General features: G+C 34.9%; 2 protein-coding genes across 2 annotated transcripts; one reads left to right on the plus strand and one right to left on the minus strand.

Annotated features, from left to right (window-relative positions):
- The first annotated feature begins 12,941 nt into the window (after positions 1 to 12,941).
- On the plus strand, positions 12,942 to 18,767 carry LOC111914297 (uncharacterized). Its single transcript, XM_023910072.3, has 18 exons — positions 12,942 to 13,302; positions 13,714 to 13,823; positions 13,929 to 14,087; positions 14,191 to 14,256; positions 14,358 to 14,447; positions 14,536 to 14,841; positions 14,938 to 15,035; positions 15,145 to 15,180; positions 15,258 to 15,378; positions 15,454 to 15,690; positions 16,413 to 16,508; positions 16,911 to 17,015; positions 17,092 to 17,226; positions 17,311 to 17,684; positions 17,764 to 17,857; positions 17,922 to 18,080; positions 18,185 to 18,343; positions 18,448 to 18,767. The coding sequence occupies exons 2-17, from the start codon at positions 13,725 to 13,727 to the stop codon at positions 18,281 to 18,283; spliced, it is 2,274 nt and encodes a 757-aa protein (XP_023765840.1). The 5' UTR covers positions 12,942 to 13,302; positions 13,714 to 13,724; the 3' UTR covers positions 18,284 to 18,343; positions 18,448 to 18,767.
- Positions 18,736 to 23,589, minus strand: LOC111914298 (calcium-dependent protein kinase 29). The gene is made up of 8 exons (XM_023910073.3): positions 22,689 to 23,589; positions 20,434 to 20,577; positions 20,052 to 20,204; positions 19,845 to 19,960; positions 19,604 to 19,774; positions 19,364 to 19,491; positions 19,170 to 19,269; positions 18,736 to 19,072 (listed from the first exon to the last, which is right to left on the minus strand). Exons 1-8 carry the CDS (start codon positions 23,386 to 23,388, stop codon positions 18,977 to 18,979), a joined length of 1,608 nt encoding a protein of 535 aa, XP_023765841.1. The 5' UTR covers positions 23,389 to 23,589; the 3' UTR covers positions 18,736 to 18,976.
- Positions 23,590 to 24,670: the final 1,081 nt, after the last annotated feature.

The following is a 24,670-nucleotide window of genomic DNA, read 5'->3' on the forward strand; positions in this document are numbered from 1 at the left end:
TAGTTTCACATTCGTTATTCCTAGACTTATAATCTTGATAGTCAGCAAAATCATAAGAGACAAGCAATCAAGCAGATGTTCATACAACTCAATTTACTTAATAATTAACAACAAATAATTATCATTAATACGTAAGGATCTTTTAACAAGCTTGGCAAGATAAATTAAACATAAACAAACAATTCAATATAGCAATTAGTCTAATAATCAAGGTTTCATTCAATCATAAACACAAAGTAAAAGGTTTTTACACCCAAATCAGAAACTAAATACAATATAGTAACACAGTGGAATGCTAAACATGGTCACATTAACAACCCATATGATTACCGACATGTATCCGCTCTCCAATCCTTCCGATCTCCGCTCCCGTTAGCTTAACGGCCTCCCGGCCGCCTTCTAGACCCTCAAAACGGCTTAACAGAAGTTAATTATCGGCTAAATTAGGTTAGAAGTCGAATCCCCCCTTCTGGTTAGCTGATAATCGCCTTTTATAACCCTTGTAACCAACTTACATACGCTGGGCGTAAGTCGGATTACGCTGGGCGTAGTAAGGATTAATACGCGATGAGGTTATTCGGATGCCAGCCGTTACGTGGGGCGTACATATAGATTACGCTGGGCGTAACTCGTATTTGGCTATTACGCTTGGCGTACATGTCCATTACGCGGGGCGTAAACAGCTCCTCCAACATTTTTCCTTTTCTTTTAGCTTCTAAGCCCGATTTCCGCTTCAGTCTTTTCTTTTGTGCTCTATCGACAACGAATAGCTGCAAATCATAATTCAAAGCATTATAAGTACTTTTTAGTTCTAAAAGAGAATCATAAAGGCCAAAATATTAAGATATAATGTGTGTATATATATATATATATATATATATATATATATATATATATATATATATATAAATACACATATAAAAATACCCCACACTTAGCCTTTGCTTGCCCCCAAGCAAATTTACTTTTATTTTACCAATATCGTACTAAACAATCCATTTAAAACTCAGCCATTATGTCAAGACCGCAACGCATGCATTTGTGTCTAAAATTTTCCAAAAGTACCCCCCATACTTTAAATACTCACAATTTTCATAAACACTCGCCCACTTCTTTCGAACAATGCTCATTTTATGCATCCCTCCGAATCCATCCTCAGAAAACCTCCTAACCTCAAGGTGTTTTTGGTTGAGCAACCCAAGCATACATAATCTAGAATTACAATTTATGATACCACTATGGAGCTTTTTTGAATTCTTCACTTTCTTGATAATTTGATCTTTGATTTCTTTGAATTCACCACCTTGTTTGATTTGATTTCTGGTATCTTCAATTTTTGAACTCTTGGAATTTTGATCTTTTGATCTTCACTTTAGTTGCTCCAAAATTCTTCAAACTTTTCTTGCAATTCTCTCTTCTCTTTTTTTAAATGTACCTCACTTTTTTCACTCAAAACCCTACATGCTTAAGCAGGGGCGCTCAACTTCAACCTTTATTGGTTAACGATAATAATTTTCCTGGATACATTTCTGGTACACGATGCTAAACATATTGCATCCCTCAAACCAAGCGAGGTTGTGTTTTTGTTCCATGATTTCACTAAAATAAGGGATGCCACAAATGCACTATAACGTAGATTGGCTCAACTAAACATTTGAGTTCTCATCGGATCATCTCTTACAATAATAGCAAAAAAAATTAAATTTATCACTGGATTTTTCTAAATTAAACTATTATTTCAAGTTTATAAATTTTAAAATTTCCTAAATCTAGCAATTTCCAAACTATTATTTCATTTTTCTTTTTTTATAATTTACTTTTACCGACCCCCTACCCCACACTTATTTTATACAATGTCCTCACTGTATGCATAAAACTAATTAAGCACATAAAAAGGGAGAAAAAGGATCAGACTCCCCTAGGGTAGTTGTGGCGAGATCGAATGGGGCTGCTACAAGTTGCTTCAAATATTGCTGAAAGACTGAAAACTGGAACTGCTGCTTCTGAATTTGCCGATAAAATCAAGACTGCCGACTTCAAAAATGTGGTGAAAAAGATTGCAAACAAATGCAATGTGTAATAACCATGACGTGGGAAAGTGTCGACCACGTCGTCTCGTCAAAAATGACATCCTCTTCTCGCGATGAAAACTCCCCCACAACATAGGAAAGTGTCAACCATGTCGTGGCAGCCGGGATGATACTTCTTCCTCGCGTCGAAATAAAACTCTATGGTGTGGGAACAGCTCATCCATATCATAAGAGTCAAAAATAAAATGCCACTCTTCTAAATAATCTCTCACGAAATCAATATGCACCCCACACTTATGACAAATTGTGGGTCTTGACTATAATTTTCGAACTCTCACACGGCTCTCTCTAGCAACAGTCGGACCTGGCTGCAGAACTTACTGCCAACTTTCTAAAGGCGAAAATTCTGCAGAGATCTAAACAACCAAAGAGCATCAACATGGAAAACAAAAGTAAAACACCCTAAATTAAACTTAATTACATACCAAATAAAAATAGTAATACTAAGCAACACAAAAATAAACTAAAAATAACACAAAAATAAAAATAAAAAGGATAACTAAATCACTCATCATCTCCGTCATCATGCTGCTGTGTCCCAGAAGTACCGGCCCCATCATGTCGTGGCTGGAATGGTGGTGGAAAAGGAATCGAGTACTGAAACCCCTGGTGGGCAAAGAATGCGGTCAACGCATCCCCATACCACTACTGTTGTCTCTCCACGTGTGCAACATACTCACAAAGGTTCTGAACCCCCACGTCAATACGGTCAATGCGCTGAGCTAGGTAACGCATATCAATCTCCGGCTCAGGAACCTGCTGCGCTCCCCGAGGAGCAGGTCTACGCCACTGGACCCGTCTCGGCTGTGGCTCGACAACAACCTCCTCGTCCGCCACGTCATCTGGTCGTACCCGCAAAACACCATCTCCGCCCCGCTCAAGTACACGCATCGACTCCAATAACTGAAGGCTCATCGGCCTCATATCATGAAACACCATCGATCTCGTGATCTCACGCGTCAACAACTGATATGATTGAGCTAATCGCGTGATAAAATGCCCCCTGCAAATCGGGCTATCCTCCCGAAGTCCCCTGGCCCTCCTACCCAAATACGCGGCTAAAGCAACTGGAAGGTTCAGGTGCCTCCCTGGAGTAACAAGTGCCCATAAGAAATACAAGTCTGTCGAAGGCACTCTCTCACTGTTCTTATGGTGCGTGAGAGATATGGAAATCAAACGGTGCAACAGTCTGTATGTAGTAGACCGAATCATCCTCCCCCGTGCAGTAGATGGCGTGTATACTCCCCCTGTAATCTCGGCCCAAAAAGTGTTTTCATTATAGTCATCTGGCCGGTCCGTGAGACAATCAACAAGGAATGCCGGGAAGTGGACACTCCTCGTCTCGTCTGCTGTGTATATCCCCACTCGAGTCGCAAGCTCTATCACACTGCACTCCCGGCTCACAGCCCCCAGTCTGAAGGAAAAGGCTGTCCTATCATCGGGTGTCTTCCTAGGGTCATAGGAAACTATAGCGTAAAACTCCAGCAAAAATTCCCGATAAACAGGCTCCTGGATCCTGAACAATCGTGCCCATCCCTGACATACGAACAAATGCACTCCACTCGCGTCCGAGTGCGTGTATTGCAAAAAAATCTTGGATCAGCGCAGCAAGTCCGGTCTGGGTCACCAATTCCCAGTCGAATGATGGTGCTATGTCGATCTCCTTAGTGAGAAGCAGACTCAGATTGGTGACATATCGTGCCCGGGTTGCATCGTTTAGAGTTTATGGAAATTGCAAGAAACGGTGATCGGTCACGTCCTCGGGTGGGTTGGTCCTTTGAGTTCTTCGGGCCATAATCTTTGTGTCGATTCTGTCGTTGATCTACGTTGGGTGTAAAGAAAAGTTACGTTGGGCGTAACCCCAACTCCGGAAAGAAGCATGCGTGATCAATGGTTTATTACGCTTGGTGTAAGTTAAAATTACGCTGGGCTTAATTTTAACTGAAATATCTCCTTTTCCTTATTTGAAATTCCTTTTTCCACTAATTAATTTGGGAGCTTCTAAATATAATTATTTTTTTCTTTTAGTTGCTTCAACAACAACCATGACTTTCTGATGAGTGAAATTTTAAAAAAAATTGAGACGTCATGATCACTTGTCCTTGTCGAGATCAAACAACAATGGTTGATTAAAACCCTTGCACACAAGAATTAGTTTGTGAAAACAACCACTTTCGGGACCCGTTAGAATATTTCCTATGTTTTCTTCGCACCTTTAACTAAAAGTAGAACAAGAAGTGACCTAACTAGTCAAGAACAGCAAGAGCTCGGTCTTCCACTTAACCACCACAATACGCCTTGCTATACTACGCCTCATGGATTGAGTTGGAAAAATCAACAAAATAGCTAGGCTAAGAAGGTCAAGAATTCCCTAATCGCTTGCATTCTCGAAACCCATGCAAAAGATAAAGTCAAACAATGTGTACGATCCCAAATTCCTGCAAATAACAACAAGAACCTTCCCGACAAGTGAAATGATATCATCAAAAATAAACTCTAAAAATAAAAAACTAACTAAACAAATAACGAATAATCAAATAAACTAAGTTAATTTCAAGCCGTTCCCCGGCAACGACGCCAAAAACTTGATGTGCACGAAAGTACCCACTAATTTTAATATTTATAACCTAACAAACTTAGACTAACTATGCACTTATAGGCAGTGTACCTAGTCAGATTACAATATAGCTTAGGTAAGTCGGGTGTCGGTCACAATGAACGGTGGTGAATTAATTTAAAATATTTGATTATAGGTTATAAGACACACGAAAAGAATAAAGAAGTAGTTTAATAAATCTCAAACGAACAATTAATTGACAACTCTCGATAAACTAACAAGAAAGCAAATCTCTTCGGGTACTTTGGTTTAGATAAATTACACCTTAAAAACATAGACAATTGCATACACAAATTCTTTTATTCATGTTCACCGATTCCTAAAATGATTAGATTCGCGTTCACTATAACTAATCCTTTATCAAACAAGTCAATTCAAACAGTGATAAGTTGATTAAACTAACATGCTTCCTAATGTTCAGTTCGTATCAAGCAAGACTTGTAAATATAGTTAATCAAATTGGTCGTTCAATTAACCTCTTGTTGATGGTTATCAAACAAGGCTCACACATTAACTTACTTATTCCCAAGTTAATCCTAGTTTCACATTCGTTATTCCTAGACTTATAATCTTGATAGTCAGCAAAATCATAAGAGACAAGCAATCAAGCAGATGTTCATACAACTAAATTTACTTAATAATTAACAACAAATAATTATCATTAATACGTAAGGATCTTTTAACAAGCTTGGCAAGATAAATTAAACATAAACAAACAATTCAATATAGCAATTAGTCTAATAATCAAGGTTTCATTCAATCATAAACACAAAGTAAAATGTTTTTACACCCAAATCAGAAACTAAATACAATATAGTAACACAGTGGAATGCTAAACATGGTCACGTTAACAACCCATATGATTACCGACATGTATCTGCTCTCCAATCCTCCCGATCTCCGCTCCCGTTAGCTTAACGGCCTCCCGACCGCCTTCTAGACCCTCAAAACGACTTAACAGAAGTTAATTATCGACTAAATTAGGTTAGAAGTCGAATCCCCCCTTCTGGTTAGCTGATAATCGCCTTTTATAACCCTTGTAACCGACTTACATACGCTGGGCGTAAGTCGGATTACGCTGGGCGTAGTGAGGATTAATACGCGATGAGGTTATTCGGATGCCAGCCGTTACGTGGGGCGTACATATAGATTACGCTGGGCGTAACTCGTATTTGGCTATTACGCTTGGCGTACATGTCCATTACGCGGGGCGTAAACGGCTCCTCCAACATTTTTCCTTTCTTTTAGCTTCTAAGCCCGATTTCCGCTTCAATCTTTTCTTTTGTGCTCTATCGACAACGAATAGCTGCAAATCATATTTCAAAGCATTATAAGTACTTTTTAGTTCTAAAAGAGAATAATAAAGGCCAAAATATTAAGATATAATGTATAAAAATATATATAAAAATACACATATCACTCCTACCTTGACTTCTTACTTGTTAGATCTACTTTAGGGTTTGAATCTTGACATCTTTGGGGCATTTCTAAGCCATTTTCGGGTCTTAGAGTGTAATATAGAGAAAGGGCTTCAGATCTAGAACCTTGGAGGGTTCTCATGGCATAAAGGTGCCTACTTTATGGCCATAAGAGCCCCATGCATCTTTTAAACCTCATTTTTGGTTCTTTTGAGCTTAAAAACCCATGCATGGACATAAAGTTCATGACTTTACATGTTATATCGACCCTAGGAGGTCAGATCTACCTTCTAGATGAGATAAGTTCAGCAGAAATCGAGTTTATAGACATGGACTTTAGGGTACTCGACGAGTTGGGTATTGGTTCCCCAATCTTTTTCTGTTTTTGATGGATTTGGATGAGTCTAGAAGGGGACTCAACAAGATGGAAGTAATTATGGAACTGGAAATCATGGGACTCGATGAGTTGTTCATATAACTCGGCGAGTCCAAGGCAATCTCCCAACTCATGAAGGCGGACAAGACGAGTTATTCTTATAACCCGGCGAGTCATAGACTGGACACAATCATATGATGAAAATGAACTTGCCAAGTTCAAGGATGAACTCGACGAGTCGGTTAAAGGTGGTCCCGATATTATGGTTGAAGGAGAACTCGTCGAGTTCTTGCTAGACTCGACGAGTAGAGTCGGGGGTTGTATCATTTTGAAAGAATAGGGACTCGAAGAGTTGGTGGACCAACTCGGCGAGTCAAGTCAACTGGAGGGTGACTTTGACCCGAAATTGAGTTGACCCTTGTTAAGGAGGGTTGTGGGTACAAATTAGTAATCAAGGAGGGTTGTTGTGTAGGGATTGAGGAGTTGAGTCGAGAGGATTTTCGTACCGAGGATTGTGCAGACATTACGTGACATCGAGGTGAGTTATCTTCCAGTAGCGGTGGGTCTACGGCCACAATGCCGACCCACCAGTAGGAGTTATATGTTAGATGATTGTCTTTGTGATATTCATCTAGGTTTGCTACTACATGATATGTTTATGTGCTAGCATGATATGTTATATGTGATAGTGATAGTAAGGGTTGAAATAGTCCCTGGTAGTCGGGTGAAATAGACTGATGGGTAAGTCAAGCACCCCAAAATGGCTTGACCTGGGTAGGTCAGGCGCCCCATAATTGCCTGGCAGTATATGCGTGTTATATTATTGTGTGGTAGTGGTAGAGGTGAAATAGTCCCCAGTAGTCGGGTGAAATAGACCGATAGGTAAGTCAAGCACCCCAGAATAGCTTGAACTGGGTAAGTCAAGCACCCCATAATGGCTTGACCTGGGTAAGTTAGGCACCAAAAAATTGTCTGACAGTATGTTATTGTATGGTGTGTGGTATGATTGGGGGACTCACTAGGCTTCGTGCTTACAGTTTTCAGTTTTGTTTCAGGTGCCTCTTCAGCGAAGGGGAAGGAGCCGACACTGTAGCGGCACATCACACGCATATCAGGATTCCGCATTTTGAGATCTATGGGATTGTAATCTGATTTTATTATTATCCGATGATATGATTTCGAGACACGTCATGATGGTTTTATGAATTAATATAATATTAGCAATGTTTTGATAAATGATTTCACATGTTACTTAATTAAAAATGAAATTTTTTGCCTTGAATTTTTGGGATGTTACAAGATTAATTCTCTTAAACAAAATGGTATTTCTTTGTCATATTACTTCAATAAGCTTGATTCTTTATGGAAAGAGTTTGATGGTCTTACTAGTTTAACTGAGTGTACCTGTGATGATTCTATTAAACTTAAAGATCACTCTAATCTCATGAAACTTATGCAATTTTTATCTGGTCTTGATGACTCATATAGTCATGTTAAAAGTCACATTTTTTAAATGGATCCTTTGCCTAGTGTGAAAACTGCTTTCTCTATTGTGTCAAGAGAAGAATCTCTTCAAATGAATGGTTCTTTGACTTCTCTTCAGTCATCTCAGTCAGTGACTAAGTCTCAGTCCACTACTTTTAATATTAGATTTTCTAATAGACCTAATATTAATAAAAATAAGAATCAAGTTGTTCAATGTAAGAACTGTGGTATTAAAGGTCATACTATAGAAAAATGTTACAAGTTAATTGGATATCCTAAGGATTTTAAACCAAGAAATGAAAGTAATAATCAGAATAATGTTGTTAAAAACTTTTTTGCCAACTGCACCACTACTTCTTCTGGAAGTACTGGTACGTCTAATTTTTCTGATCCTAATGGGGACTTTGAGTTTCATCAACTTACTAAGGATCAATATATCAAGTTCTTACAACTTATTGGTGATAGACAAGTCAATGAAGAAGCATCTGTTAGTGCCAATATGACAGGTACTTGTTTATTTTAAGCCTTTAATGCTTATGTTAATTCACCAAAGTGGATGGTTGACTCTGGAGCTAATCAACATATGATTGCTTCTGAGTCATTACTCCATGGTACTATGGATGTGTCAAAATTAGATCTACTTGTCTGCCACCCTAATGGTACATCAACTAAAATTGAAAAAATTGGTAATCTAAATTTGTCTGATTCCTTAACCCTGTTTGATGTATTTGTTGTTCCTGATTTCAATGTTAATTTGTTGTCTGTTCATAAGGTTTGCAAAGATAGTAATTGTGAAGTTGTTTTTAATGAGCATAGTTGCAAAATTCAGGGTTACAATCAAAGGTGATGGTGGGGAGTGGTAGAGAGTCTGGAGGTCTCTATTACATAAATAATGTACCTTCAGGTATTTTATCTAGTCATTCTAAGTCTTATTCTGTTTGTTGCGTGTCTAAACTGACTTGACATAATAGACTTGGTCATCCTTCTAATCAAGCCTTGGGTGTTTTAAAAAATAAACTTAGAATTGGTAATGAAAGTATTCCACCATGTGAAATTTATCATAAAGCTAAACAAACTAGAGAACCCTTTCCTGTTAGTCAACATTCTACTTCTAAACTTGGTGAGTTGATTCGTCTAGATGTCTGGGGTCCCTATAAAGCGACAACTACAAAAGGGTTTAAGTATTTTTTGACTATTGTGGATGACTATACTAGTGCTACTTGGATTTATCTGTTAAGGTCCAAAGATGAAATTTATGATTGTGTTGTTGCTTTCTTTAATATTTTACTCAATCGGTTTTGTGTTAAAATTAAAGTTGTTAGATCAGATAATGGCACTAAGTTTTTGAATAATAGAATAAGACAGTTAATTGAGTAAAAAGGAATTTTATATCAAACATCTTGTGTTCATACTCCACAACAAAATGGTGTTGTGGAGAGAAAACACATACATATATTAAATGTTGCTAGATTACTAATGTTTCAGTCTGGTATTCCACTTAAATATTAGGGAGATGCAGCTTTAACCTCAATTTTTATAATTAATAGAACTCATACTTCTATGTTGAATGGTGCTTCTCCCTATGAATTGGTTTATAATAGAGCTTCTATTTTTTATAAACTTAGAGTTTTTGGTTGTTTATGTTTTTACACTAAACGGAATAATTTTGATAAATTTTATGAAAGAGCTGATAAATGTATTTTTCTTGGATATTCATCTGATAAAAAGGGTTATAAAGTACTTAGTCCATGTTGACCCAAATCGTTGAGTGCAGCTAGTAACTCATCGAGTTCCTTCAGAACTCAGAAAACCGGGAAAAACCCTAACTAACTCGTCAAGTTATCTCATCAACTCACCGAGTTTATCCAGAATCCAGAAAGCGGGAAAACACGACTTAACTCGTCGAGTTGGCTAAGCAACTAGTCGAGATCCTTCAACCTTTTCATATTCAGTCCTTTCCAGTCGAATCCAAGGCCCCAAACTACAGATCTAGTCCCCTAGGGTTAAGATACCATATAAAGTTGCTAACTTTACGTCCATGCATGAAATTAAAGGGGTTTAAACACTCATATGAAACTTAATAAGGGGTTTAGGGCATGGAGGATGGCTAAATCTTGATAAAGCTTGAATCTTTAGGCCCAAGGAGGCCTAAAGGTGTCCAGATCTGAAGTCATAACTTCAAATAATGCTCAACTCCGAAAATGGTTCCAAAATGGGTTAAAAATGCACTAAACTTCCAAAATGGGTCTACAGCCTCCTCCTTCGGCTACGCACTAGTCTCTTCAAGCTTCAAGAAATGCACCAATAAATACTCTTAAGGCTTACACACTCTCAAAATGGAAGGTCAGCACGATTTTAGGGTTTCTCCAGACAATAATGTGGTAAGGGAGGCTGGTGAGGGGACTTAAGGTCCTTTAAATAGGGTGCAAACCCTAAAAATTAGGGTTTTCATGCACAACCTCAACTCGTCGAGTTGGGGTCCTCCAACTCGTTGAGTAGATTCCGTAATCCATGCGACTTTATTAATTTCTACACGACGAGTTAGGGCCTCCAATTCGTCGAATAGGTCTTATGTGATGTGCAAAAATCCTTAAAATTTTATACTTGGGAGTCGGGATGTTACAATACTTCTCCTGTTGTGGACCCAAAAGAAGTCGTGTGCTTTTACTATGGCCATAAAGGCCATTGGAGAAGAAGCTACTCCAAGTACCTACAATAAGTGAGAGAAGCTAAGGGCAAGGTCTCTAACTCTTCTGGTACGTACTCTATCCAAATCAATAACACTTGTATTTCAAATTCTTGAGTCATTGATAGGAGATGTGATTTCCATATTTGTTCTGATATGCAGGGACTAAAGGAAAGTGAAGAGGTCGAGCATGGGAAGCTGAACTTGATCATGGGGAATAGGCAAAACTCGGTTGTTACTAGGATTGAGACTTACGAGCGTATGTTTTTTTAAAGAGACTTACAAGCTTATGTTTTATAGTGTTAGGGTTGATTAAAACAATTGTTGCTATTAGTTAGAAATGACTAAAAACATAATTTATTTTCGTGCTTTATTTAAACAAGGATATCGTTATGGTTTTGATAATAATGACGGTACAATTTCTATTTATCGTAATGGTGCATTTATGTTCAAAGCTAATCCTTGTGATCATGTGTATGAAGCTATTGTTTGTGTGAATGAACTTGGCCATGTGTATAAAGCTATTGTTTGTGTGAATGAACTTGGCCATAATGTTTATAATATTGATTCTTCTAACAGTTTAGAAAAAAGTGTGCTTATGAGATTATCGTTTTGGACACATCAACAAGAGACACATTGCCTAACTCCAAAAGGATGGAGAGTTGGGATCATTTGACCTCAAATCAGATGATGAATGCGAGTATTGTTTGTTGGGCAAGATGACTAAGTCACCTTTCATACGTCCTTGTTAAATAGGTTAAGATTTGTTAGACCTCATTCATATTGATGTATGTGGTCCTTTCAGATCCACCAAAAGGGATGCTAATCGCTACTACGTGATGTTTACTGATGATTATAGTAGATATGGGTATATCTACTCAATCAAGCATAAATCATAAACTTTTGAAAAGTTCAAAGAGTTTAAGAACGAGGCAGAGAATCAATTCGACAAGAAGATAAAGATGCGCCAATCTAATAGATGTGGATAATATCTTAGTAACAAGCAAACCAAAAATCCCCCAAATAATCCAGATCCAAAGTCTATTTATATTTTAGTCGAAAAAGTAAACCGAAGCTAATATTTGAATAATCTATAAAAATTTAGCATTATATCCCCCTCTAATTTTACGTAACCACTTCTAAATCCAAACACCATCGGGCCTTTTATCTTTTAAAAATGCAATTTTCTTCAAAGTTGGATGAAAAAGTCTGGTGAACACCGACATTAAAGACACATATGAAGAAGTACCGTATTAAATCCTACAAGACTCCCTCATTTCTCTTTAAAATCCATGAGCATGTCCCACTTTACCTAACCAATAGTCCTTTCGTTGCCCTTAACATCCCCCCTCCCCTAAAAAGAAAACTTGGTTGTAATGGATTCCAATGAATTATTGGCTTTGAGTGGCATTTTAAAAATCGACATATAGTGCATTCCGAGAGAATCCAACACCAACTTTAGTAACATAGACCAAGTAACATAGGCTAACAAAGACTAGGTAACATAGGCTGACCAACACTACATTTTCCTTTCCATTTAGAGAGCATATTAGCCTTCCATCCGAGACATATTCAACCCCACCACAATTCCCAAACAAGTGAAAGACAAAAAATCCATGGCACACCTTGTCAAAACAACAAAGTTTTGCACTTCTTCCTCTTCAATACTGCTCCAAACAATCTCAATTTGTAAAGATTTATCCTCAACCCATAAGCCAAGTAAAAGCAACACATAATACATAATAGATTATTTGTATTCTCATGAGACCAATGACCTAATATGAGAACATCATCGACATACATCGACATACAATAAATAAGAAATATACAAACCTTCCATACTAATAACCACCCCTTAATGCAATAAATATGTTGATGAACTCTCAATAAATGAGAAACATTAACTTGGACCATGGACAAGTTAATCAGGCTGCCCTCCTTACGGACAACCCTCGAGTTGATATGACTTGAAAATTAAACGAGCAAGACTAAGTTTAAACTTTTTCAACCCGAAACAACACAAAATGATTAAAATGTCTTGAACCTTAAACCTGCTAATTCGAAACAAATCCATACAAAATAAATAGGTTTGGATAAATTTTTTTAACTTATTTAAATATATAAATAGATAGAATAGGATACAAAAATTAAACAATACAATTAAAATAAAACTGTTTCAATCTTATTAATGTTAAACCGGAAATTAAACAACCCAAACTACCCTGGACCAGGTGGAAAAAAAACATGTCGAACCATTAAGCACCAGAACAACGTAATCGAAATACTGTATTCGTTTTCACTGTCATTCTCGTTTTCTTCGTCTCAAACCCCCTTTCGCAATCTCTCTCTCAATAACACCATTTTCCACTGCACTGCTACGCAAATCAAACACAAGAACAAGAAAAATTAATCTCTTCCAATTGGATTATTTGATTCTCCTGTCGTTTATTATTATTATCATCGTCGTATGAGATCAACTTCAAATTCACTTCTTTCAGTTTCAACAGCGCGTACCCGTTTGATACAGATGAATGTCACTGCTATGGAAAATTTCACTTCAATCGAAGAAACTGAAGTCAAATTTTGAAGGATCAGGCAATCTCGTTTCTTCCTATCGATCCGTTTTTTTGGTAAGCTCCGCAGGTCTATCCGTGTATTCATAGAGATTTATTGCCGATGATTACGTTCGTAGGAAATCCGATTGAGGGTTTAGAAACTTATCGTTTATCTTCTGTTTTCTCGCGACTCGTTTTCGATCGCTTAGGGTTTCTCATTCAACTACATGATATTACGAGGCAATTTAAAATTTCCTTCAGTTTGTAAATTGGCGTTTTTTAGGTTCGTTTCTATGATCATTTAGGGTTTTTTTTGATATGAAATACCATATTCCCTTCTCTTCTGTTGGAAAGTTTGAAGTAATGAACTCATTGAAGATAATATTGTATTCACTCCTAGCATCATTCAATCCATTTAAGCTTATAACCTTCTTTTCTTCAAATTCTAGCAATAACTCTATCCATTTTCTACAAAACTTGCTTCAGGAATTTCTGCAATGCACCGTGTGGGTATTGCAGGCAGTGCCTCCAATTCAGTTCGTCCTCGCAAGGAGAAAAGATTTACATATGTATTAAATGATACAGATGACACAAAGGTCAGTGTTCATTCGATTATCTGATCCCTAATTCTGCTTCTCTCTGTATAAACATGTAAAGAACTTCATACCTCAAATATTCAAACACACTTCCTCCTTTTGCAGCATTGTGCAGGTGTGAATTGTTTGGCTGTATTAAAGCCATCAAAACCAGACAACTCAAGTTACCTCTTCACAGGGAGCCGAGATGGAACATTAAAAAGATGGGCATTGACAGATGAGGATGCTACATGCTCAGCTACCTTTGAGTCTCATGTTGATTGGGTATATACTATATACTATATACTTCTTCTTCATTGTTAATATATAAAAACTTGGTGTTGTTAAAAGTTAATGCGGGGGCATATTTGTAAATTGGAATATACAGGTCAATGATGCAGTCCTTGTAGGAGGGAATACCCTTGTATCATGCTCCTCAGATACTACAGTCAAGGTTTGTCTTCAGTGTAAGATTAAACCTTTTAATCAATGTATCATTATGTATACAAAATTTTAACTAATATTTATATTGTTTTTCATGTTTTCCACTACTAGACATGGGATTCTTTTTCTAATGGAACTTGCACAAGGACTTTTCGCCAACACACAGATTATGTCACTTCTCTTGCTGCAGCAGAAAAAAATGTAATCTTTTTGTCTTTCTTCAATTATATAAACATCATGAGCATATATATAGTAGTTTATTCTTCTTTTTGTGTGGTTATTGTTGTAGAGCAATATTGTTGCATCTGGTGGATTGGGTGGTGAAGTGTTCATATGGGATCTTGAAGCAGCACTTGCTCCCCTCACCAAGTCCAGCGAGGCAGCTGACGAGGATCGTCCAGGTGGCACCAATGGGTCAGGAAGTTTACTACCAGTTACTAGCTTACGTACAATAAGCTCAAACAACAATATTACATTGCAAACAAATGCACCTCAAGGATATGTTCCTATTGCTGCTAAAGGACATAAAGAGTCTGTTTATGCATTAGCAATGAATGATACTGGAACTCTTCTTGTTTCTGGTGGAACAGAGAAGGTAAAAACTGTAAATCACTCTAAATTCTGTTGTATAAGTATTTACTTTTTATAAAACTTGTCTTGTTAATATTTAGAATATATGATTTTATTGTAGGCTGTGCGTGTTTGGGACTCAAGAAGTGGCTCAAAGATGATGAAGCTTAGAGGGCATACAGATAACATTAGGGCTTTGCTTCTTGACTCCACAGGAAGGTTTGTGTTCTTTCAGAGTTTCTTAAGTTTTTAAAATTTATATTTTCTTTGTGTAATTAAATTATTAGGTTATTCGGTTTTTTAATTCTGTATAGTGTCAATGATGCAGGTTTTGTTTATCAGGATCCTCGGATTCTATGATCAGGTAGTTTCTGTGTTTAAATATTTATGCTACTCATTTTTTTTTAAAAAAATATTTACTTTTTTTTTATATTTTTATAGATTATGGGATCTTGGACAGCAAAGATGTGTGCATTCATATGCAGTTCACACAGATTCTGTTTGGGCACTTGCTAGCACTCCTACATTCAGTCATGTGTATAGTGGTGGAAGAGATCTTTCTGTAAGTCCATTTTTTTTAATATATTTCAATGAAAGAAAATAAATAATTTATGTTATATTGTAATGTTTTTTATAGTTGTACTTAACGGATCTTTCAACAAGGGAGAGTATACTTCTTTGCACAAAAGAACATCCAATTCAGCAACTAGCAATGCATGATGATGGTATTTGGGTTGCAACAACAGATTCTTCTGTTCATAGATGGCCTGCTGAAGCTCAAAATCCTCAAAAGGTGTTTCATAGAGGTGGCTCTTTCCTAGCTGGCAACTTGTCTTTTTCAAGAGCTAGGGCTTCTTTAGAAGGATCTACTCCTGTGAGTTTTTATAATTTTTCATCTTATTTTTTTTAGACTTTTTGTCCTTATTTTGATGTTTCATAACGATTTTGGTCCATCAATCGTTAGATCTAGCTACTTGGTTGTTAAGTTTTGTAAAATGACAATTTTGCCCTTGGACAACCAGGACCAAACCTGAAAAGCAAGTAATACCATAGGGACCACATTTGTAATTTTTGCTTTTTTTTTTAGTTAACGTTTTATAACATTTTATATGTGCATATGAGTTTAGAATTCTCTCTAATGTAATTAGTTTATATTGTAGTAGATTGAATTATTTGTTAATATATTAATATAACCTATTATCTATATAATGTTATAAACCTTCATAAAAAAACAATAAAATGCTTTAAACTTGGTCTATGTGGTATAATGTTTTTTTTCTTCAGGTTTTGTCCTTGTGGTCAAGGGTAAAATGGTCATTAAAAAAATGAACAGCCGAGTAGTTAGAATCGTTATGGAACATAAATATAAGGACCAAAATTGGAAACCAAATTCTATAGGGACCAAAATTGAAAAAACCATCTAAACTCAGGGACCAAAAATGTAATTTACTCTACTTTTAATCTTTCATCTACATATATAGCAAGTTGTATAGAATCTTTACTGTTTGTATTCGCTTATTTTTTTATTTTATTTATTTATTTATTTTTTCTGTTTATTACTCAACAAAAAACTAAAGTAATTTGACATGTATGTAGGTTCCTGTTTATAAAGAACCAATATTCAGTATTAAAGGAATTCCAGGAATCGTGCAATTTGAAATTATGAACAACAGACGACACGTTTTAACCAAGGTACACATTAAGGGTGCGTTTGGTTGTGGAAAACTGTTTTCATTTTCTATGAAAATGTTTTCAGAAAATAGAGTTGAGTTTTCATTTTCAATTTTCAATGAAAACGCGTTTGGTTGGAAAGGGTTGGAGTTTTCATTTTCCATCTTAGAAATTTGGAAAACTGTAAAAATCACTTTTCTAATTTACATACAATTTGGAAAACTGAAAATTTTTATTTTTTTAGAAAACTGTGGAAAAATGAACGAACAAAACGCGTTTTCAAAATTTCTATTTTTCTTGGAAAATTTTCCTAGAAAACTGGAAAATTTTCTACAACCAAACGTACCCTAAGTTTTTCATTTTTTTCCTTTTAAAAAAAAGTTCACACTTTTTAAAAGAGAGTAAGAAATGTGTCTTCTATAGGATAATGCTGGTTGTGTAAAGCTTTGGGAGATCACTAGAGGTGTTGTCATCCAAGACTATGGACAGGTGTCATTTGAAAAAAAGAAGGAAGAACTTTTTGAGATGGTACGTTAAGTTTGACCATTTCATACATCTTCTCTTTGACCTTGACTTTTGACTTTTGACTTCCATGATTGTCCAGGTCAGCATTCCCGCTTGGTTCACTATAGATAGTAGACTCGGAAACTTATCTGTCCATTTGGACACCCCACAGTGTTTTTCAGCAGAAATGTATTCTGTTGATCTTAACATCACCGAAAAAGCTGAGGACGATAAGGTAATTTCATTCTTTTATTCATATATATACATATCAATAAAATTTTAGAATAAATATTGATTTCTTTTTCTTTTTATATTATAGGTTAATTTGGCAAGGGAGACACTGAAAGGACTATTGGCACCGTGGCTGTCTAAAAAGAAACATAAATTTGGTCCCCAAAGTTTGGCCAATGGGGAAGTGCCACCTGTCAGGGATAGGGATAGGGATGTTTCTTCTAGAAGCATTACACTCTCAAAAGTTGAAGTAGATGGAAACAGTGAAAACGATTCTTCAGTTTACCCTCCGTTTGACTTTTCAACTGTATCCCCACCTTCTATTATTACTGAGGGCTCACAAAATGGTCCATGGAGGAAAAAAATTACTGAAATGGATTCTACAGAAGATGAAAAAGATTTACCTTGGTGGGTCCTTGATTGTGTTTTACATAATCGTTTGCCCCCTAGGGAACACACCAAGTAAGTAGTTACATTTTCTGTTACGTTTCTGTTACATTTTCTGTTATACATTCTGTTACATTTCTGTTATGGTTTTCAGGTGCAGTTTTTATTTACAGCCGTATGAAGGGTCAACGGCTCAAACTGTGACACAAGGGAAGCTTAGTGCACCTCGTATCTTAAGAATACATAAGGTTAGTAAGGGTATTTTGGTAATTTTTGACAAGGATTTGGCAAATAAATTATTTTTTGTTTTAGGTTGTTAATTATGTGGTGGAAAAGCTGGTTCTTGATAAACCAATGGAGAGCTTGGCGATTGATGGAGCTTTTGCCACTGGAGATGGATCTTTTAGATCTGGAATGATAAAACCATGGCAAAAACTTAAGCCTTCAATAGAAATTTTATGCAATAATCAGGCAAGTTTGTTTTTTTTTATTTTTTTTTTATTATTTTTTTTTTTTATAAATATTAATATATAAAACATTAGTTTGTTATTTATTATTTATTTATTTATTTACAGGTCTTGACACCTGACATGAGCTTAGCTACTGTTCGTACTTATATATGGAAAAAAACCGAAGATCTTGTTCTCAATTACCGAATTGTTTCCGGAAGATGAATTTTATGTATCCAGAGAGGTACTCTTGTGAGTGATTTTGAGCTTCCAAGATTCTTGGAGGTAATCGTCTTTAAATCACATTTGTCTTATATAATAGCTATATTCAGTTGCATGTTATTAGTTTTTAAATAAAAAACTAAAATTTTATTTTTTAAATCATGAAGCATACACGAAGAACCTCGGGTCAAATTCTGGTCAAAGAGCTATCGAGTATAAAAGAAATAGCAGAAGAAGATGATGTCAGAAAACCACCACATTGTTTAGTAGTATCTATAACAACATTGTCACACATGCCAACCAAGTAAGTTTGTGTTTTGTACATCTTATTGATGTGTTATTATTTTTGTCTGTTGTTTTGTTTTCAATGGCTTTACTTAAAACTGTCTGTTTTTTTTAGAAATAGAACTAGTATTATGGGTATTTGGTATGTAACCTACAGTTGACCACAAACATTAATTTTAAACCCTTGTAGGAAATTTTTGCATATTACTATTCACTTGTATTTACAAAACAACCACGCATACATTTATGGAGCAAAATCCAAGATAGATAGATAGATAGATCGATATATGTTTTATGCACACATATGATTGGAGAAAGCTCAAAAGGGTACATTCTTCTTCTTCTTATTTTTTTTAACCCTTGGATATTTATTTACCACACAACATTTCACTCAAGCTCAACAAACAAACACTAGAGGCCAAGTTCTTTTATTTTGCTATTTTCACCTGTTTCAACTGTTCCCTTCCTCATCATTGTCACAAACTCATCATAGTTGATCTTCCCATCCTGCCATCAAACAAAATCGAATCACCCAAAATGAATATAAGATTAAAAAAAAAAAAAGATTTTTACTGCTTTACTGTGATTGTTATTTGTTACTGACCTTATCGGTGTCCACATCATCGAGGACTTCATCAATGGTTGCTTCATCTCCCATTCCATATTCTGTCATGGCATGTTTCAACTCATCTCTAGTGATATATCTATAACAAAACCCATGTGTAAACGTAAACCAACAAATACTATAAATGTTTTTTTTTAATACAAATGAAATATAAAAAAAGTGAAAAAACAAACCCGCTATTATCTTTGTCGAAAAACTGAAAGGTTTTGTACAAATTCTCTTCCCTATCAAGTTTATGTCGATGCATTGTTGCAGCCACAAACTCTAGATAATCAATCGTTCCATTCTTATCAACGTCAGCCTATTATTAATATTAAATAATAAATCACAATCAATAAAGTTATAAACATGGACCAATATTTTAGGAATTCTACACCTCACAAGTAATGAATTGACTTAATATAAGAGCTTACAGCTTCCATGAGTTGTTGTATCTCTGCCTCAGCTAGCCTTGATCCAAGCTTTGAAAGTCCGGTTTTAAGTTCTTCATATGTTATGGTCCCACTTCCATCAGTGTCCATGTTGTTGAACATCTGTTTCAATCCCTTTATCTCTTCTGTTGATTCTAGGTTTTCCGCAATAACCTGTTTTTAAAAAAAAACCATTAAAATAAACAAAACCCATTTTTTTCTTGATGAAAGTAAACATATATACCTTTAATGCTAGCTTCTTCAACTTGTTCATTGCTCTGAACTGCTTCATTCTAATCAAGACAGCACTATCTATTGGTTGTTCTGATGCATCACCATTTTCCTTGAGCCATGGGTGTTCTGAGAGGTTGATTTCATCCATGGTTATTATTTTTTTTTATGTTCAAGTTTTGGAGAAAAGTAAATAAGATGTTTTTTTTGGTATACTAACCAAGGGCTGTATGTGCGCTGATACGTTTTTTAGGATTTCTGGTCAACATTTTTGTAATTAAATCTTTCGCACCATCGGATATAGATGGCCATGGAGGGCTTTGAAGGTCGAGTTTACCTTCTAATATTTCTTCAAATATTACCTTTTCAGTCTCTGAAATAAGACAAAAAATAAAAAAAATCTTTAATTTTCCCTTCTTAAAAAGAAAGGTTAATGTTTATAAGAGTAACAAATTGTTGTAGTTTATTTAAACATTTAGGAATTTTTTTTATGAATATTAAACTTTATAAGAGTGATGTTTTATCCATTTATTATGAAATGAAACCACTTTTATTATAAATTTAATAAAGCATAGAACTGAAGGGAGTTAAAGAAGTTACACCTCCCCAAAAAGGAGGTACGCCGCTAAGAAGAATGTACAAAATGACACCGGCACTCCACACGTCTGCCTCCTTTCCATAACGACGTCGTAACACCTCTGGTGCCACATAATATGCACTTCCTACAATTTCTTTATAAATCGTCCCTAAAAAATGAATTGCATAAGATATTGTATTTTAGTATCTCTAAAATGCCACTTAAATGAATCCAAATTCAAACAAGAAATGCGTAAATAATAAACCACAACGTTTTCGTTTAGACAGTTTGATATATCTATCTATCTACATCTCAACTGTAAATGTTTTTATATATATACAAACGTACAATCAAGATTATTATTGCATGTCCCATACATTGTATTTTCTAGATATTGGTCAATTTCTTTTGATGAATATCACATCATATATATATATATATATATATATATATATATATATATATATATATATATATATATATATATATATATATATATATATATATATATATATATATATATATATTATTGATATAATGTGTTCATATGATTCTTTAACATCTTGTTAAGTCGTGCATGATTATGCATGAGGTGATGTCGATGGGCACTTTCAAGACTTTCAAGGGCACCAACACAAAAGTTCATTGACCTGGTTGACCTGTCATTTCATAATTGACTTGTTGACTCGTGTGTATTACACGTATTTAATAGTCACTTCGATATCAATCATATGTATTGTCAATATTTTCATTATAAAAGTTTTACTTTTAAATCAACTTATACACAACCAAATAATTGGTTAATAATTAAATATATGAAATACTTTTTGATAAGATTAAATTATAAGACTCTCACTCTATAATCGTCCTCACAATTTTATTTTTAAAAACTATCAGAACACATTTATATGAAAATCCCTTCAAATTTTAAGACATCATAAATAAAAAATATTGAAGTTTTTCATTCAAAATGAGTAATAAAAAAAATTGTTAAATATCTGGATTAATTGTATTTCCGTCTTATTAATAAAACATTATTTCTTAAATGCTTTTCAAAGGACAAAACTAAATAACCAATATTTAGCAGTGATTTTAGTGCACAAATAGATGCTTTGACATGCATTTTGGTAAGAAAAATAGTTATTGTCATCTAAAAAAAAATATAACAGTACCTATTGGGTTGGTAAAAAAATGTAACATCCAATTTCAATCACAGTTTCTTTTATAACTAAGTTATTAATCCATGATATTAAGAATGGTATGGTGTGAACTCCTTTCCACTAGTTATTAATGAACAGTTCAAATCATTTGAGGTGATAACAATAAATGTCTTCAAAGAACTTTTGTGTAATAAAACTTTATTTATTATTATGTTGTTATTGAAAGATATTTTAAATATTTTGTCATTAATCAAATACTTGTATTAAATTATTGGCAAACTAAATAATATATATTTTAAATATATGTAAAAATATGAAGTTACTTAATTAATTATTGGTTCTTGGAAACTTTTAAAATTAAAAATAAAGTTTCTTCTTCTTCTTCGATCAAATATATTAAACCAACAGCATTTAAAAAAAAATAAAAATAAAATTACAAAATAGGGTTAGTCAATTGCGGGATTTGAGGCCACCTAGCCAATAAATTTTAAGCTTCAAACTTTTTATTAAAACTTCAATAAGACTTAACATTATAACATAACTGTTTTTTGGAATTTTATTAACACGAAAAATAAAGAACTTCGAAAGCTACAAATGTTCTAAAATGATGTTAACAACACATCTTCAAGTTTTATTATCACTAATATGTGAGATTTGATGTTAGAATTAGATATTTTTTAATACAATATGTAAATCGTGTTTTATAATGTATAAGATTTTAGTTTTGTAACAACAATAAAAATGGTATTATGTATCTGTCCATAACACAAATATTGAAATGCAATTTCAATATTGTTACATATGTTTTATATAACAATTATAACATAAATATTAACATTCTTCAAAATTATAAAATTAGAAATCAATTAATAACTATTGCCTTCAAAATGGGACTTGTTCTGTTGTACAAAAATATATTTCCTCACTTTATAAAATACGTTTCAACAATGATTCCTTTACTTGAACCAAAAGGAACGTACCAAAACAATATACTTTTGCAACGTTTTAAAGCCAAAATTCAGTTACAAAAGTTAATTGCATACATAGATTTAGATAAGTTATATAAAACATATACTAATTTAGAATGAATTAATTAAGAGGATGAATCTTTAAAACTAACCTTCTTCAATGAAGACTGAAAGCCCAAAATCAGTAGCCTTCAATGGCGAATCTTCATCTTGACTAACCATCAAGAAATTTTCAGGCTTCAAATCTCGATGCATAACCCCCATGAAATGACAAACATGCACCACATTCACAATCTGTCTCCCAATCTTGGCTGCTTCTTTCTCAGAATAACTCCCTTTTTTTGTTATCCTATCAAAAAGCTCACCTCCACTACACAACTCCATAACCAAATGCACACTACTTTCATCTTCATACGCACCTCTAAACTCCACAATATTTGGTTGCCCAGTTAGATGTTGCAGCATCATAATCTCCCTCCTTACATCATCCATATCCTTCTTTGTAACAAGCTTCTTCTTTGATATCGATTTGCATGCATACTTCATACCTGAGGCCTTTTCAGTGCAAAGATACGTGATACCAAACTGTCCTCTCCCTAATTCTTTCCCGATATAGTAAACTTTCTTTAGATCGACGTACTCCTTTCCTAGAATAGACCCTTCTTCATGGTTTTTGATGGTTTTCTGTGGGTCGAACTTACTGGGGATTGGATAGTATGTTCTTTCTTGATCAGGGATGAAATGGTTATGATGATCATCTGCAGGAGGAAGATGGTGATGAGGGGGTGAAGGTGATGAAATCGGGATATCATGGCTTCGATGAGGTTTTAGGAAAGACCAACAAATACCCATTTGAGATTGAGGTGAGATCTGAAATGGGTTTGTGTTAGATTTTGGTTTTTGTAAAGATTATGATGTGGTTTGGGTTGATGAAGACGAAGGTATAGCTTTACTTTAGATTCTATTTGCTTGTACACGCCTTTGTTGGTTTCTTGATTCGGACTTATTAGCCTTTTTATATCTCAGGGGATCGTATTGCATACGTCAAGCTTGTGTGTGTAAGGTGTTTGGGATTGTAGGCGGAGAAACTGTCGCATAAAATGACACTGGTGTTTCAAAATAACTAAATTTGATCAATGCAACGATATTTCTAGCTTCTCCAAAGGTTTAAATCATTGACATTATGAGGAAATATTTTACTAGCAATATTTTTGTTTCACTTTTTTAAATAGCTAAATATTTCATTAAAAACTAACAAGAAGATAAACCAAATTACAATGAATATGTTTCACTAATGTTTTCCACGGACGATCAAATGGATTAGACAGAAGAATAAATACAATGAACAAGGCCAAGGGCCCACATATACAAATAAGCACACGGGCTATCCAATTGGGCTATTAAATACAAAGATAATACAACAATAATAAGGCCAAATATGATTACTAAATAGATGTCGGCTAACATCCCCTGCAGTCAGAACGGTAGGTTTCGAACGAACGTTCAGACTGGATCGATAGGTAGAAACGGAGTGGAGGGAAGACTCTTAGCGAATATGTCAACATACCGAGACGATGATGGAACATGAAGAAAATGAACATGACGGAGAGCATCCTTGTCACGAACGAAATGAATGTCAATCTCTATGCGCTTGGTGCTGAACACGATTAGAAGATAAGTATACAATACTTATATTATCGCAATAAAGTAGTGTAACTCCAATAGAAGATTGCGAAGGCAAGTGGTTTTAGCAACCACATTGACAACACTATGATATTCAGGTTCTTCAATAGATTATAAAATACTAGCTTGTTGCTACGAAAATGAAGATAAAAGGTTTTGGCCAAGAAAGACAAAATAACCGGAGGTGGAGTGATGAGAAGTGGGGCAACCAGACCAATCAACATTAGCGTAAGCAGTAAGACCACACATATGTGAAACATAAAGTTGAAGACCATGATCGAGAATGCCCCACAAATATCGACGGATACATTTAAGGGCTGTAAAATAGAGTTCTCTGGGATCATGCGTGTATAAACTTACCTTGTAACGTCACAAAATTAAAACCAAAATTTTTTATTTCTATATTAATAAAACCGTTATCCAAAACAATATCATAAAAACCATAGTGAAC

This window comes from Lactuca sativa, chromosome 8 (assembly GCF_002870075.4).
Source record: "Lactuca sativa cultivar Salinas chromosome 8, Lsat_Salinas_v11, whole genome shotgun sequence".
In the NCBI taxonomy this organism is placed as follows: domain Eukaryota; kingdom Viridiplantae; phylum Streptophyta; class Magnoliopsida; order Asterales; family Asteraceae; genus Lactuca; species Lactuca sativa.

Coding starts and splice junctions, on each gene's coding strand:
- LOC111914297 (XM_023910072.3), top strand. CDS start 13,725: ATGCACCGTGTGGGTATTGCAGGCAGTGCCTCCAATTCAGTTCGTCCT. Junction 14,088..14,190: donor TTGAGTCTCATGTTGATTGG/GTATATACTATA, acceptor TGGAATATACAG/GTCAATGATGCAGTCCTTGT. Junction 14,842..14,937: donor TTTCTGGTGGAACAGAGAAG/GTAAAAACTGTA, acceptor ATTTTATTGTAG/GCTGTGCGTGTTTGGGACTC.
- LOC111914298 (XM_023910073.3), bottom strand. CDS start 23,388: ATGGGTATTTGTTGGTCTTTCCTAAAACCTCATCGAAGCCATGATATC. Junction 19,492..19,603: donor TACAACAACTCATGGAAGCT/GTAAGCTCTTAT, acceptor TATTAATAATAG/GCTGACGTTGATAAGAATGG. Junction 19,073..19,169: donor ATGATGTGGACACCGATAAG/GTCAGTAACAAA, acceptor GTTTGATGGCAG/GATGGGAAGATCAACTATGA.